This window comes from Ruditapes philippinarum, unplaced genomic scaffold (genome assembly GCF_026571515.1).
Source record: "Ruditapes philippinarum isolate M1 unplaced genomic scaffold, ASM2657151v2 ctg671_1_1_1_1, whole genome shotgun sequence".
Lineage (NCBI taxonomy): Eukaryota > Metazoa > Mollusca > Bivalvia > Venerida > Veneridae > Ruditapes > Ruditapes philippinarum.
In genome coordinates this window covers 151,705-169,338 of record NW_026857357.1, presented here as the reverse complement: position 1 = coordinate 169,338, position 17,634 = coordinate 151,705, and the positions used below count along the sequence as shown (strand labels likewise).

Here is a 17,634-nt window from a genome sequence, read left to right as displayed (position 1 = left end):
AAAATGGTTTAAATTAGACTTTCTTTTTCTTCTTTTTGTTTCTTACTTACCACCTTAGTTCAAAAAATTTAAATTTGGTTCCTTCGATGACTTTTAGCTGTCTCATAATATGAACGAATATTTTGGGATTCTTTAAAGAATCTTAACATGATCTATGTTACCATAAACTGAGTTGATTTATTTAACAACTTACCTCCTTAAAAGCTTTGTTTGCTTCACTCTCATCAAAACATTCCACCTAAAAATATAATAACATAATTGTAACAGACACCATACTTAAGCTTCCTGAAATGTTATTTATAACTGATGTAAAAAGACAAAATCAAAATCTTGATTGAAATATGGTTAATGGAATTTGATTTCTGATCTAGTCCTTTTAAAAAGTTTTATATACATTTGTATTATAAATGATTTTAGACTATTTTGTGATTATATTTCAATCATTTAATGATTTTTTTAAAATTTACAGTTTTAACAGATTCTTTTCCTTTTCAATCCCTCCTTAGTTTTTGAAGAGTAACCAGTGTACTTGCTTTCCACTACTCGAGCATTTTATCATCATTTCCTGCATGTTAACTGTCTGCAAGTGCTTGTTTTAAAACAGTGATTTTTTTTCAATTTTCAAAACAACCTGTGGCTTTATGAAGGGGAAAATGTAGCACAATAAATCAGAAAAGTTTTCTAACAACTGAAAATTTAAATTCAATTTAACTTGCATGGTTCATAGCAGAGGCTATTTATAGGGACCACTTTCTGTCTTCTAGCTAATAAAAGTCAGCTGCTGTTAAGTGGTTCAAGTGAAGAAGGATCAAAGGAAGGTAAAATATTAGCATTTTTAGGGGAAAATATATATTTTGGACTAGGGAAATAGCCTTTATTCGTAAAACAAAGGGAAACAAATCACTGTCAAGACATTTTATTTGTAATAAAACTATAACCAATATGCACAATGTGTTGTTTCTCAAGTTTTTTGTAAGTCTATATAATGTACAATATAAATTTGGCGGTCATATTGGATCACCCAAAAGTGATGATTTTGATGCAAGTTTAGTCATGAGAGAATTATAGTGTTGGGTCCCAGCTCAAAAAGCAAAACAAAAGCGCAAAAATATGCTAGGCTAAGGTGTTGGTTGGAGTGTTAAAATTTTGGAGCCAGTGCATTATCTTTACTTTATTGAGACTTGATTGTATACGTTGTTTGTTTCATAGACATAAAAATTGTTTGAAAATCAGTTTTATAGTTATGCTTTTCTCTCGTCGATTCGTGACTCTTATTTGGAAAAATTGCACTTGCACAACAAATATCAGACATACATACAGTTCATTTAGTGCATTTGTTAAATAAATTAATTATCTAAAAGTTCAAAAACTTTAAATTACTTCTAAAAACAACCGCTCAAAGATTAAAGCATCTGAACATGTCAACCATGACTGTCTTGCTCAGCTGGATGCTTACCCATCGATTCGTGAAATCCGATTCACCCTGTGACGTCATCAAAATATGGGTGCTCACACCACTAAATGTTCGCATGGTTATTTTCAGTCCGATCTGATCAATATATGTTTCACAGTCTTAATTAAATTCTTACAGCATAATGAATATTTTTTTGGCTTAATTGTAAGTGTGTTTGATAAATTAAAACATCAATATCAAATATTTTAAAGTATTTAGGTCATCAGCTGATTGTAGGTTAAGCACATTTACACCTGTTCAATAACGCATTTTGATTGGATAGAATTGTCAAATCGAGTGTGTAATAAAACTTGTGTAGTTTTCGGATGGTGTATGTTCTTGCAGAAGTATCTATACCAGACAATAATTTAGGTCACGAATCAATGAGAAAGCACGAATCGATGAGAATAAGGTATATAACAGATGTCCCATTCGTGTTTAAATTATTCTAAGTATCAAATATTTTTAATAGAGTGTTTACAGGGCCGTATCATGTGGGGGGACAGGATATGACCCGCAAGCATCTGTTTCCAAAACTCCCAATCATGTTAAAAAACAACAACAATAAACACCTTTGTTAAAACATCTGTCAGGGTAGGAAACGGCTTGGGAGTAATAGAATCTATCATTGGGTTAGATAGAGGATAGGGAAATCCCAACCCGAGGGTGATCGGTGCTATCGGGAACGAGCCTTGGCGAGTTCCCGATGGAACCAATTGCCCGAGGGTTGGGATTTCCCCTATCCTCTATCTAACCTAATGATTGATTATTTTTCTCACTCACCTGGACACAGAAACTAGATCTACTTGCTACGCCCTTGTTTTGAAAAGCGGGGCGGGGCTTAGGCCGCAAAAAAGTCTACTGATCAAGTTTATCAAAATTTGTTAAAAATTCAATGAAAACAAATTCATATGAGATCCCTCATAAAAAAGCAAGGTTATCATGATAAAACACATCAATATTAAAGTTGCAGAGTATCATAATATAATTGTTTATAAGCAATTCAGTCCATATTTAAATGGTTGCCAAAAAGCGTTTACCGTTTGAAAAGATTTTTCTACTTATTCGGTTATGTTAATGGCCGAATATTCAATTAAAATATATCAAAATGAGATTCGACATCAAGAAGCATCGTTATCATAACAGAAAACATGGATGTTCTACATGAAAAGTGTCATAATATCCGATTTTACGAAGAATTTTGCGATATTTTAAAGTGTGCTATTTTTAGTAACAAATCGATATTGGAAAGGGCGGACCTAGGTTGAGTAGGACTCATTGCAGTGTGAAAGTTAATATCAATCTATATGTTGATTCCGTGGACAATTTAATATATTGGCTCACATATTTTTAATACATTTTGAACTTTTGACGTTTCATTTTTGTTAAAATAGGAGTGAATCGCGTATGTGTATGAATACGTTTTTAGAAGTGCTGCACGTTGAGTGTGAGATAAGCCCATGTGAGATAAGATTTTCCAACACCGCTATTTTTAGTAACATTTACGGATTTTTCTATCTGGTTAGTGAGAAAGCACTGTCTGTGTTTGGTACTGGTAGGGGAGAGAATAGTCTGATCGCCTCCCCCCCCCCCCGCAAATTTTTCAGATGTCCCGCTATTACAAAGCATGTGGGAACACTGAACCCCCTTTGAGACAAAGCTTGATAGGAAAGTTAACAAAAATCGTTTGATATTAACCTTTTTGAGGACAAATTTCTGTTTATCCTGCTGCCTCTCCACAAGGTAAACAGTGGCTTGGGCTCCTTTGCCAATTTGTTCTTTAATCTGAAATACAGAAAATTGTTCAATTAACAGCTACAAAACTTGTCACTTTTATTCAGTTAAATGACAATGCAAGAAAAGAGGGAAAATGCAAGAAATAACGAAAATTTACAGTAAAATTCTCCATGCTTGACAACACCAAGCATTCTAAGTACGCATGCGCAAACTAAAATTTTTGCGAATATTTGTCAACTGATATCGCTGTCATCTGTTTATTTTTTCCCCCATTTCTTTTAGGTTTGAAAAACTAAACAAATTGAATACAAATGAATAAAATCTAAAACTCATTCTTTAGATTTTATATTCAGGCTTTTTTCTGCTCTGTTTTAGCAAAATCTCATTTGTTCCGTGTTTCAAAATTCGTTCAAAGTCGATTTGTATTTTCGTCGTAATTTCCCGCCAAATTAGTGAGAGAGTTAATTGATTTTCAGGTAAATGCAGGTGAATTGATTATGGAACTCTTGATAAGGAAGAAATATCTTCAAATCTTTAACCATTGAGTCTTTGATTATTACTTTAGTTATATTTTCGGATATTAACTAGTTTGCATTCGTATACAAATAAGACTTAAATTGTCTCCCATAGCAACAGTGTAAACAAACAAGAATTCGATTTATCAGAGCATGACATGTCTTGTAATCACGTGTTGATTAATATTTAGCGTGTCCGAACGAAAGAAGTGGACAAGAGTAATTGCGTTGTTTATTTTATTTTAACTTGAAGCAGGAATTTGTATAGGAAGAAGGTAGGGTTTATGTAGTATTTATATTTTTTATTGCATATCTTGTAATAGTATATAGATTATAACTGTATGGGAAATAGTTTGTTTCAAATTTTTATTTCTTATATTCCATATATTTCTAGAAGTGGTGTGATGCATTTCTATAAATTGTGATTCTACCTATAAATACATGTAGATCTATATAAAACTGAATTTATAAGATAAAGCATAAAATAGAATAAACATAGCCTGCACCATTCAATTTTAACCCCAGGAAATATAGGAGGAAACCTTGACATGTTTCATTTTACATTGTGTTACTGTATGATATTTGTTGACCTTGTTTATTTCTGAAATTGTGCATTTTTCATTTCAGATCAAAATCTGTTCAAATCATGTCGCAGGAGGGTCAGTCTGTGGAATTGCAACAAATCGGTGAAAACAATGAAAAACCAGAGTTTGAGCCGGAGTCCAATACAGGAGAAGCACAGGCATCAGGCACAGCCGGCGTGGAAGGCACAGACAACCCTGCGTACACACCACAGGATGACGGTCCACCCGTTGAAGATATCCCTCCACCAATGACTTTTGTTGACTTCCTGCCGTTATTGTTAGAGTCTGCAGAATCTAATAATGACACCCCTATGTATGCTGAATTTAGGTAAAGAAAATTAAGCTTTGATATTCAAAGAAATAGCTTTTTATTCATGGATAACACTTACACATTTCAGTGATATAGATCCTGTATAATAATGGCTTGACTGCAGTAAAGGGGTAACTCCTATTATAACTCAAAAGATGTTAACTTGTTTCTACGCTTAAGTGAACAAGTATGGGTAGCCTTCAGTATCAAAGATAGATTAATAACTCAAAATGTTGTGGTTCAGATCAGAATATCTGTCTTCAGGATACCTGCCTTAAGGACAGATATTCTGATCTGAAGCACAAACAAATGGCAGATATTTTACCTTGCATTTTCTACCATATCTTAAATGGTTTACCTCAATCAAATAATTTTTCATAGAAATAAATGTCATTATTTTTTATCCTGAACTATTTTCTAACAATAGGGTATAAATTAAGATCTTTAGTTATAACAGTGAGCCAATGATGTCATGTTATCAAAGAATGCAGTTTTATTATGACATGTGCCAAATGATGCCACTTTGGAGCATGTGACTCGTCTGACAAACACACCACCCCTTGCCAAATAAAATTTCTAGCTTGGATTAATGGAAGCACCAGTCTGATATGCAAGAATGTACATGTCATTGCTACATGTATATGTTTCTGTTGACTGCTACAATTTTACAATTAAATATTGAATTTTTTGTTATTAACATAAATTTTATGCATGTCCAAGATCAAAAGGGCTAGTAGATTAGACAAATTCAGATGGGGATATGTTATTTAATATTTATAGAGATGAAAATGGTACCACATATATATTTCATTAGTTAAGCAGTGTTTCATATGTTAATTTTATACAATATATTATTGCAGCACAGTGTTGGAGCAGGCCAACCAATGGCTCAAGGGTAATCCTGCATTTAAAGCAATGAAGTTGGAATCTATAATCAAGAAAATGGCAGATAGAGATGTGGTAGATCTTGACCAGGTGGTTCATCATGAAAGCACCTATGGTGTGAATAAATATCTGCGGGGACTAAGGTATGTACATTTATATAATGACATCAAAAGGTGTAAGAAGTTAATTAAGGTCATTGACATAGAATCAGTTGTCTGTTGCTGAGATTGTGTTTGAATAATCATACTTATTGTATACCTGTTCATATTTTTCTACATTTAATGTATGACATGCACAAATACAACCTGACTGAGAAATTCAATTGTGTCTCACTCAAATGTCATGTGGAATGAAGTCGTTAGCTTTATAATGATGTCATGGTTGAATATAAAGTTTAAATTCGACAAGGTATATAATAATAATACAAGGGTTATTATAGGAGTTTCTTGATCTATCACTTGTATTTGGCACACTTGGATTTTAATCATTTACTAGAACTTACTCACACTCTGCATGGTACCGCCTCGAGAGATCCTGTTTTAATAAAATCCAGTTGAGTCAAATACACATTCCAGATGACAATACTCCTATACTAAGCCTTTTATACTGAAATATTGATATGAGAGACAGCAGATGCTGGTCAATAGTTTTAACAGTATGTTAAGACAACAATCAAAATTAAGATATAAATAGTTTTCTGGGTACAGACTACATTTGTAGTTATCAGACCTATTTAATGAAGATGATGATATACACAGCTATTTTTAGCTGTAAGGGTCTTTCTTTGTGTTAAACTAGCTTTTTATTGACTTTTTACAGTGTTTGCCATTTGTATGTAGGGATCAGTGTTAGATTCTCGTTCAGGACTTTTTCAGTTTTTAACATGATGTATATTTTATGTTACAATTGTACATTAGGTTATGGCTGGCACCTCGGTTAGATAGCAGCGAACCTGTGCAGGAAATTGGTTACCTGACAACACTGCCAGAACCTGTCGATGAATCTAATGCAGAGGCTGTCCTGTCAATGTTCCGTCCATCAAGGTTCAGGGTAGGAGGAGGCGTACCTTCTTACTGCGGCATGAATGATATGATGTTACAATTGAACAAATTTCTAAAGAAGAAACCAATTCCAGGTAACTTAAAACTTTGCTGTAGATTATGACCAAACCAGTATTTCCATGGGTTGTATGGTTTGCGCTGATTGTGCAATTTTAAACTCCCACTAGCCTGTAGGGCAAGTGTAAATGCAGCTTAACGCAATTCACAAGTGTGGCACAATCCGTCAAGAGTAGCATGTTCATGTGATTCTCCTTATTATATCCCTTCTCATCTGTAAAATTCGTAGAGAAAATCTGAACAAAAACTGACAGCATTATTTTTCCATAAGAATAGGCATACAAATATAACTTTCATTAAATTTTGCAAGCTTAAATCACAACTTCAGCATTTCATTTTGTGGAATATAGAAAATTATGGAAAAATCCCATGTATGAATTTCTTCAGTTGCCATAGACCATGTTTTGTTTTGTTTTTGCTAAATTATCAAATTCTTTTCAGGTTCTATATTGAATGTGGAAACTGTAAAAGTGAAATATGATGATCAAGGAAGCAAATGTTTAGATACCGAGAAAATGTGTTGGGCCGACTGCGGTAAAGAAGACAGGATCTACATATATGCAATAAGATTATACTATGTGGCTGGAAAGCCGGCATTTGAAACCCTAGGTAAGCTGACTATGCGAGTATCTATAAACTAGGGTTTAAACTCAGTGCAGCGTTAGAGCAATACCTCTAGACACTTGACAGAAATCATGTTCACTAAGTAGAAAATATCTCTTTTGACAGTGGTTTTTACATTTTTCATTCATGATTGTATTTTAATCGGGAGGAGATGAATGATCTGTCTTTTAAAAATGCATTTTAACGGGTGAAAAGGCAAGATTTTAGCATTTTGAGTATTCAGGATCCTATCTGGAATGTACCGGAACATGGCATATAGTGTGGTGCTCCAACACTGTGAATCTGAGTTCCCTATTACGAGATATGAAAAGTTGGTCCCCTTTCTTTAAAAAGAAAATGTCTGTTTTTTTTAATTACACTATATATTTTTATATTAATTGTGACCACCTATAGTGTGTAGAATTTTAAACATAACATAGCAACTTTGTGTGAAGCCAAAACAATTTTATTTCCATTTATGAAGTGACTAAGTAGCAGTTATCAATATTTTCTAATATCAAATTTTAGTATAGTATATCTTTAAACAAATGACGATAATGATATCATTGGTCTAGAAACTGGCCTGTCTGTAAATTGTGCTGTCAGATTAGGTCCCTTTACTTCTCAAATATTTGTCCGCCTAAATGGCGCAACCAGGAACTTTGGATTCCTTCATTCTATCCAGTAAGCACACAGAAGTTAAGTGGGTCTATACTGGTGCCACTGAAGTAAAGCTGTCGCAAAATAATCTTTACAATGTCATTGTATTGTCACATGAAACCCATCAAAAATAAACAAAAAAACGGAATATTTCCAAGTCGGGTTAAGACTGTGAAAAAAAGATTTTGTGTAATAATTTAAATCTTTATATATTTTGTGTAATAATTTGTGTTTATTTTTTCCTACTAGGATACCACGATGAGATTCCAGTATGTATCAACAATTGGGAGCTAGTCAGTAAAATCAGGTTCTGTCCGTTCACACAGGTGGTACAGAGAGCCAAAAACTGGCTTAAAACACAGAAGGTAAGTGTTTGTTACGAAGTCTGTCTACAATTTAGTTGTTGTTGTTGTCACTTTGTTAACCCTTAAAATGATTTTAATGTGTGTAATGGATTTTCCATTTTTTTAGTATCAGTGTTGGTTTTGGAACTGTCCATTTGAATTTTAAGGGATTTCAATAACAAAATATGAAAATTGAGCTATCAACAGTATAGAGCCTGGTCAACTAGGGCACTTAAAACAGTTAAAAAAACTTGAAAAAGACTGATAATAATAATAAAAAAAATATTCAGAGTTAAATTGAAAATCTATATTTATGAGCTTCTTAGTTTGATTTGAATGAAAAACAATTCAACACTTTTCATCTTTGGTTATTTTTTCACAATAAAAAGGATTTATTGGAAAAAGCAGGATGTGCAAATGACCTGAAATTTTTCACACAACAAACTTACAGATTTACATCAAATGGTATAAAAATGTCCAAAAACATATCTGGTCCCATCATGGATTTTAGACACTAGACAAAATTGATAATCCAATACATTTCTTTTATAAAAAAAAAAGTTGAGCAAATGATCTATAGAGACTTGCATCAAATGGTATAAAAATGTATCCTGCAAAAATATTTTCAGTTCCGTCACTGGTGGTGGACAAAATTGATGACCAAATATTTTCTTATTTTTGTTTATCAGGGTATAAGAGTGGTCAACATGCAGACTGTTGAAATATTTAGTGACCGAACAAACAAAGGAGAGGCGAAGGTACATCATGATATATCTGGTCACGGTGAGGCGGCCGGACAAGACACACAGTTTGCACGTGTTTTGCGACTTTTCTTTATACAGGTAGGTTATAGAAAAAGTATTTCTTAGGTTCAGATCCACTGAGGAAGTTTAAATTATGAGGATGGCTACTTTATATTAAATTTAATTGAAATATAATAGAATGTTAGAAATTGTAACATTGTGCACGGTCCTAAAAAGGTGAACCTGGTATTCATGACATCATGAACGAGTATGATGATGATATCATCAAGTAAATTTCTTCTCCACTAAATATAGTTAATACATTTTCAATAATGTTCAGAATGATGCTTTGTTATTCATAGTGGAGGCCCATTGAACCTGCAGTAATTTTATGACAATGCACTCGAAAATTGAAATATTTTTCAAAACTTATGTTTCATATTAGTTGTGATATTGAATATGCATGGGTATAATTGATATTTTATGTTCTATTTATAGGATTCTAAAAGTACAGAGTGTACCTATTCTGCACTGAACCTGACAACGAGACTGTTTATCCCATCACGGCATGGACAATGGGGCAAAAACTGTGAAACTTTCTCAAAGACTATGCAGAGAGTCATCACCTGGCTTCAATTAACAAGTAAGTTTAACAGAATATAATTACACCTGTTGTAAGTACTATCTCCAAATAAAGTTTTTATCAGGTCACACAAAAAAGCTTATTTGCCTAAAAAGGAGGCTTGGCACTTAAATCAACTCTGATAAATGTTTTTATTTTCATATACATGTATACAGGTTCACCAGAAACATGTTGTTTTTTTTCTTTCACAGAAAATGTAGCCTTAGAATTATTAAAGCAGCATGCCTCCATTTTCATGAAAAGTATGAAAATGTATTTAAAAGTAAATTATTGTAAAGTGAACAAAGAAAGTAATTTACACACTGCAAGGGGCACTTACAATACATATAAATTACCAAAATCAGGTCAAAATATGAAAAAATAGTCCTTACTGCATAAGTCACACAGTAGAAATAGGGTGATAAATACCGCAAAATCAATCAATAATAGTACATAAAATGTATAATTATAATTACTTGAATCTTTTTACTTTTCTTAGAATCTTAGAACACTTCCTTCAAAGTTGATTTTCTTGAAATATTTTGGCTCATCTGGAGGCATGCAGCTTTAATTATTTATTATTATATTTATTCATAAATTTTTCTCTATTTTCTATGAAAGATGTTATCATTGAAAATTAATGAATGTTCTTCCAAATTGCTTATTTGCCCATTTATTTTCATTAAATTTTAGAAATGTATTCATCTATAAATTATCATTCACGTTTCCTTGTTTTTATTCTATTTTTAGAAACACCGATATTTGGAGTGGAGACAGTGAACTACCAGTTTTCTCCGGATAGTTACGGTACCGGCGTTAGAGAAAACGACGCCTCTATCTCGCTTGTAGCAACCTCCGGCAAATATTTCATCACCACCGTCAGGTAAAAACAATTTACGTCAGTCTCTTATGCAAACTTGTTTGTATAATTCGAAAGATGTAGTAAAGAATATTGATCTAGACCAGATAACTATATGTATAGGCCAGCCACTTAGTTCCCCCATTATAAGCTTGTCTGTTACAAAGAAGTCAAACTATGATCGTTGCATCTCTGTTGTTGTAATTGTGCAAAAAATTTCATGTAGGCAGTTATTCAAAAACTAAATTTTGAATACTTGCTTATCATGACAAGGTAGCGTTATAAGGCAAGGGGCATTATTCTGAATGCTGTATTATTTTAATAATGCCCCTTGTTATCTAAAGAGTTTTTGATCAAAATTGCTTATGGCTGTAATAGCACAGCTTTATACAGCAAGTTATGCTCTTCTATCATTTTAAGCAGGACATCTAATGCTAATTTTATAGAAAATTTAGAAAATGTTTTACATATAGAAAAAGGGGCATCCGTGGCTGAGTGGTTTAGGTCGTTGACTTCAAACTACTTGCCCCTCACCGCTGTGGGTTCGAATCCCGACAGGGACTTTGGATTCTTTCATGTGAGGAAGCTATCCAGCTATCTTACAGAATGTCGGTGGTTCTACTCAAGTGCCTGTTCGTGCCTGAAATAATGCACATAAGGGCACCTGAGGTCTTCCTCCATCAGCGGTCAGTCTATTTACCCCAAGACACCCCAAGACTACCCCAAGACACCAAAAGACTACCCAAAGACTACCCCAAGACACTTTGTTTAACTGATATGAAATAACGATCTTATTTTACATTGTTCATGGGAGGTAACTATGCGAAGAATTATCTCCCTTGATATCGGTTGTACCTAGTTACTCCCCTGAGATTATCTCCTACAGGGTCGTATATTTAAAAAACTTTTCCAATTTATAAGTTAATTTCCATTAAGAAGATTCTTGGGATGTCTTGCGGTAGTCTTTAGGTGTCTTGGGATAGTCTTGGGGTAGTCTTTTTTAGTTTTTGGGTATCTTTGGGTGTCTTTGGGTGTCTTCAGGTAGTCTTGGGGTGTCTTTGGGTAGTCTTGGGGTAGTCCTGTGGTGTCTTGGGGTAAATAGACCGACCCCTCCACCAGTAAAGCTGAAACGTCGTGATATGACCTATACTCATTTTTATTCTGTGTCGATGTGACGTAAACTCCCCCCCCCCCCCCCCCAAAAAAAAAAAAAAACAAACAAAAACAAACAAACAAACATAGAAAAACATAAAACATTGTCAGGTATGCAAATGAGGTAATTTACCTTCTACCCATTCGACCAGTGCAGACCATGATTGGACAGCACATCTGTGCACTCAGATCATGGTCTGCACTGTTTGCTATTAAGTCAGTCAGTATTTATTTAGAAAATTTTCCTAAGGTTGATTAATGGTTTTGTCTTGACTCAAAGATAAGCAAGGCAATGTAAGAAGAAATTATCTTCTGTGTATCAGAATATGCAAAATCTCTGTCTTATCCAACCTTGTTTCAGTCTGCCCAACATATTTCCATATCTCAATGGTCTGAATTATAGTTTTAGTTGTATTTTGCATTTATAAAAAAACCTGTAGAAGTGTCATGGATGGTTGTATCCAGATTTAGGCTAATTTCCATGAAAATTTTGAAGATAATTAAAAAAACTATTATATTGTGAAGTAAGGTGAGAAATATTGTGAAGTAAAGTGAAATATTGTGAAGTAAATAAAGAAAATGATTAACACATGGATACGGCACTTACAATCCACGTAAGTAACCAAAAAAGATCAAAATTTGCTAAAATAACCCTTACTGCCTTAGACACACATAGGAGGATCATATGATAAAATATTGCAAAATCAGTCATTAATTACATATATCATAATAATTGTTACTTAAATCTTTAATGATTTTACTTACTCAAAATCTTAGAACATTTTTCTCAGGATTAATTTTCTTGAAATATTTTGGCTCATCTGGCGGCATGCAGCTTTAATACAATTTATCTTTTCAGTCTTTTATTTACTTTAGTAATTAATTAATATCACTTTAAAACATTTCTTTATTCATTTCTTATTAGTTTTGCAATAGATTTAAAAATATAATAAACAATCTAATTATTTAAACATTTTTATGTAGGCGTTCTGCTTTAATAGGGGATCAATCATGGGGGGTTTTCATGTGCGTCATCCGAAAATAATGTATTTAATGGGGCTAGTAATTGATAAATTTCTTTTGTTATCTGAAAACCAGTATGAAAATTGATAACTGATGTCCTATGTTATTGTAAATGTACGATGGCTAATTGAATATGCTTGTAATGTGGCTTTTTAATCAATTAGACAATGACTTTATGATGAGGAAAGGAAAAAGCTGTTTAAATTTTTCACTGAATTTAATGATTTATTAATCATTATCCTGCGAAATTTGTGTGAAAGATTTGCCTTGCTTTGAATTTTAAAAAGTCCATTAATTTTGTAGTTACTGGGATTTTGCAACAAGTCACAATCAAGTTTCATGACATATCACAATCAAGTTTAAGTTACAGGTCACCATCAATTGTTGCAGGTCACAATAAAGTCTTGTGACTGGTCAAAGTCAGGTTTCATGAAGTTCACAATCAGGTTTTGTTACAGGTGACAATTAAGTTTTGTTACAGGTCACAATCAGATTTTGTTACAAGTCACAATTGGGTTTTGTTACAAGTCACAATTGGGTTTTGTTACAGGTCACAATCATGTTTTGCGACATGTCACAATCAAGTTTTGTTAATGTCACAATCAAGTTTTGTTACAGGTAACAATCAATTGTAGAGGTCACAGTAAAGTTTTGTGACTGGTAAAAGTCAGGTTTCATGAAGGTCACAATCAGGTTTTGTTACAGGTCACAATCAACTTTTGTTAGAGGCCACAATCAGGTTTTGTTAAAAGTAACAATCAAGTTTTGTTACAAGTCACAATCAAATTTTGTAACAGGTCACAATCACAGGTGAACGTCACGTGGCCATGACTTACACTATACCCCCGTTCCCCTTCTACAACCCTAAACCCTTAAACATCATCCAAACATCATAAGTATTGACAAAAATAAATTTTATGAAAAAAAAAATTTATGACTCAAAAAAATTATAAAAAATATGGGGAAAAAAGACATAAAAAGAACAGAAAGAAAGAAAAAAAAACAGTTTTTAATAATTAAGATTAATAGGGTTTATACAATTAAATTCAAACAACTTGGGACTTCATAAATTTTTTTTCGTCCCTTTAATATGAAAATTATGATGAATTTAAATTGATGGTACGCTAATAAAATACATTAAAATGTAAATAGTTTTTTTATAATTAATTTCTAAAGAGAAAGCTAAATCATTGTCTTAAATACAGCTAGGTAAATAAATGGAGGTTTTAACAGGATGAAAATGAATTTGTACTAAAAAAAAAAAAAAGTTATAAATATGAAGTTAGTGAGTTTTATTGCAAAATCAAGTCTGCATATCTATGCAGTCTGACCAGGCTCATACTGTTGACTGACTAACTTTATATGAGCCGTGTCACGACAAAACCAACATAGTGGGTTTGCGACCAGCATGGATCCAGACCAGCCTGCGCAGTCTGATCAGGATCCATGCTGTTCGCTTACAGACCCTATTACAAGTAAAGAAACTGATAGCGAACAGCATGGATCCTGATCAGACTGCGCAGATGTGCAGGCTGGTCTGGATCCATTCTGGTCGCAAACCCACTATGTTGGTTTTGTCATGACACGGCTCAATTATCTTTTATCATGATATCCCAAAAAATAATGTAATGGAATGATCCAAAACTGGAAGCTTTAAATCTATGAAGTTAAATTAGTATGTTTGACAAAAACTTGGATTCTTTCGTGTGAGGAAGTTGTCCAACTAGGTTACAGAAAGTCAGTGTTTCTACTCGGGTGCCTTTTCCTGCCAGAAATAATGCCCAGTGGTGCACCTAAGGTCTTCCTCCACCAGTAAAGATGGAAAGTCACCATATGACCTATACTTTATTATTGTGATGTCAAATCCAAACAAGAAAAAAAAAGTCTGTTTTTGACTTTATTGCTACTGATGTTAAGTTAAAATAATTTGAAGATGTTGCGTTTGACAATAAACTCTCATGCTTAGTGATTTGGAAAATGCTGTGCCATACAGTCTTGTGTATTATGGGCTACTCATCATCGTATTTTGAATCATAACCCTGTAGAAACAATAAGATGTTGTAAGATTCACCGTTATTTTTGTAAATACCTCATCACAAAAAAAAACCACACCATTTTTTTGGGAAAAAATCTCATTTCATTAATTGTAAATATGAAGTGTTACATAATGTCATGCATTTTATTTAATTCTGTTTCCATAGTAATAGATTTTTATAATTCATAACAACAATTTTATGCATGCATTTATCATCATTAGCAATTTTTACCATTTATGTGCAGTCATAATTCAAATGTCTCCGCTGTTAACGTAATTACTTCTGACATTTATAAATCATAATCTACCTTGTAGTGGGCACGACGTTTTTGTTCTTAATAGTTTTGAATGATGAAATATAATTACAATGTATATTGAAAAAAAAATAATATTTTACAGTAGTCAAAAATTTCGACAAATTTAGAAGAAAAAAATTGAAAATGAGAATAATCATGTATACCATACTGTACATATAAAAACTTTTGAAGACAAGAACATCAAACAGAAATGATGTACATTTGTACATGTATGTTGACTTTAACCACAGTCCACGAGTGCCGACCCTACTAAATTATTGTAATGAGTTTTTCCTGCCTAAAGAAATAGTAATGAACTCTTACAAATGCTAAATATCTTAAACAGACTTTTCCATCTTTCAGTACCTATGGACATAATCATTTATCCTATTTAAGAAAATCTCAAACTATGGTATGTACAGCGAATAAATAGCAAACAGTGCAGACCATGATCAGACAGTATGGTTGCATGGGTAAAATCTGTTGACAGCATGCTAAAGGTCAAAGGGACTTGATATACATATACCGTATATATCAAAGTTAAAGCATTTCTGAGGCATAGTGGGCCTTTAACTTGCTTAGAAGCATTTTTCACTGGCTGCTGGTACAGACCAGAATATTTAGCTTGAGAGTAATTGTTTATGGCATAAACGAGGGTCAATACAAAATAACCCTTTTACTCTTTTTCCTGTATTCCAGATTGTATTTCCCATGTGAGTTCGAGGAACCCGATCCGGAATTACTTCCCCATGAGGAGGAGGACCAAGGATGGTGGGCGTGCACAGTCTCCTAAATCTGTCATTTGATTGGTTGATTTGGTAAACGGACAGTTCTGATTGGCTGTAAAGATGTGTGATAATTTATTTCAAATGAGAAAAAAATGCTATGAGATTAAATTGATATTTGGCTGATAATAATACAGGAGAAAATGCCAGTGGATATACTGTTGTACTGTGAAGAATAAAACATTTCAATATTATACATACAAGCTTTCTGACAAAAAGGCATTTAATCCTGGATGAAATGTGGATCAATTTTTCTGAAATTCCCAATATTCATTCCTCAAGATGCTTGTATGTGAACAACTCATAAACAAAAAAAGCGAACAATACATAAATAAAGAAAGCAAACAATATACATGTAATTATAAAGAAAAAGTGAACAGTATATAAACAAAAAAAAGAACAATATATGAACAAAAAAGTGAACAATATATAAACAAAAAAGCGATAAACAACTCCTGTGTATTTCATTCATACATTTATGTTTACATGTTTCCAACGCTCACCAGACTGTGGACTTGTGGTAATATAATGTTACACAATCAAATCCGGCAATACAATTGACTAGAATTGAACACATATTCCCGATGTTATTGATATGATTAGATAGAAGTAACTCAACAACCTGTTAGAGTACAACCTGTGCAAAGCAACACCCCTTCAGCAGTCAAATATTTTGGTTGTTGCCTGAGAGGTATTGCTTTGGAGAGGTTATATTGATATCAGTTCTTTGGGAGTAAAAAAGGACATTTTTTACATAGGGTTGCTGGGTATGTGTTTCACTGTACATGAAAAATATCCCCAGTCTTCATTTTTAAGCTATTATGATATATAACATTTTTATTCCTATATTAAGTTATATATCAAATATTTTCATAATTTTTATATCTTTTGTTTCCGATGATTGATGCATACTCCCAGATGATTTTTGAATGAACTGTTCTTATATTTTGTTATTATAATCCCAAAATCTTCAAATGAACTGTTCCAAATTCAAAGGAGGGCAAGTTTGCATCATAAAAACTTAGTAGGATTTGGGTTGTTGTATGAAGAATGGCACATAATTTAACAGATTTTGAAGAAAAAAATCATGAAAGCAATAAATCATTACAGTATTTGTAATTTTTGTAATATACATTATATATAGGAACTATTTTTCCTTTGTGTTCATACATATTATATACAGGAACTATTTATCTGCTGATTATATATACACATATTTGTATACATGTTAAGCATAATAGAACATTTACTTTCACCTTTTACTATTGTTGTAATTTGTATATTATATATGCATCATAGTTGATTTAGATTATTTCACTGTAAGTTTTTTAGTTTTTGTTATAAATGTTTTCTAATTGTTGACGTTTTTCTGACAAACTAACGCTAGTATCTTTCTTTTGTTTGGAGCACAGGGTAATGTTATAATGAACTTAGCAGTTGATGTAAATTTTGGCTAAAATAAGTTAAAAATATGACATTTTGGTGTGAGGGGGGTGGGGGGAGAATTTAAAAAAAATCAAAACAAATGTGAGCATTTGATACAGATATTTGATTGGTCAGAAACTGGCAGATCTTAGATACATTGTATTTGATTGGTCAGCACAGAATGTACACTGACCAATGAAAATCTTGAAATTCAAGATTGAGCTCAGAAAAAGTTCTTTGTCCTTGAGACTCATTCTTTCTCAACTATAAAGTACTGAGATTAGTTGGAAATGCTGTCCTACAGACAATTCTTGTTATTATTTTATGCAGTGATTTTTTGTGATACTTTTATACTTTTCCTATCACTTATTATACTTTTTCTATATTTTTTCCACATTTCTTTTTGTACAATCATAATAGAAAAAATACCATATTACTCAAATGTCTTATACAATTCTTTTTTCTTTTTTTGTTATTGTATACAT

The 17,634-nt window shown here is 32.7% G+C and overlaps 2 protein-coding genes across 7 annotated transcripts in view; one reads left to right on the top strand and one right to left on the bottom strand.

Annotated features, from left to right (window-relative positions):
- Positions 1-3,456, bottom strand: part of LOC132749466 (serine/threonine kinase-like domain-containing protein STKLD1) — a 40,075-nt gene extending 36,619 nt beyond the window's left edge. For all 5 annotated transcript variants that reach the window (XM_060739215.1, XM_060739213.1, XM_060739216.1 and 2 more), the window contains exons 1-3: positions 3,348-3,456; positions 3,152-3,238; positions 194-238 (exon numbers count right to left, since the gene is read on the bottom strand). In XM_060739215.1, the coding sequence (XP_060595198.1) occupies positions 194-238; positions 3,152-3,238; positions 3,348-3,362 (147 nt within the window). In that variant the 5' untranslated portion in view covers positions 3,363-3,456. The remainder of the gene's footprint in view (positions 1-193; positions 239-3,151; positions 3,239-3,347) is intronic.
- A 124-nt stretch (positions 3,457-3,580) lies between these two features.
- On the top strand, positions 3,581-16,713 carry LOC132749465 (uncharacterized). Of its 2 annotated transcripts, none has more exons than XM_060739212.1 (10): positions 3,581-3,666; positions 4,333-4,617; positions 5,460-5,627; positions 6,402-6,619; positions 7,044-7,211; positions 8,115-8,230; positions 8,899-9,051; positions 9,451-9,595; positions 10,325-10,457; positions 15,639-16,713. In XM_060739212.1, the coding sequence occupies exons 2-10, from the start codon at positions 4,352-4,354 to the stop codon at positions 15,730-15,732; spliced, it is 1,461 nt and encodes a 486-aa protein (XP_060595195.1). In that variant the 5' UTR covers positions 3,581-3,666; positions 4,333-4,351; the 3' UTR covers positions 15,733-16,713. The 2 variants fall into 2 exon arrangements, with proteins under 2 accessions (XP_060595195.1, XP_060595194.1); XM_060739211.1 differs by lacking the exon at positions 3,581-3,666 and adding an exon at positions 3,780-3,980.
- The last annotated feature ends 921 nt before the right edge of the window (positions 16,714-17,634 follow it).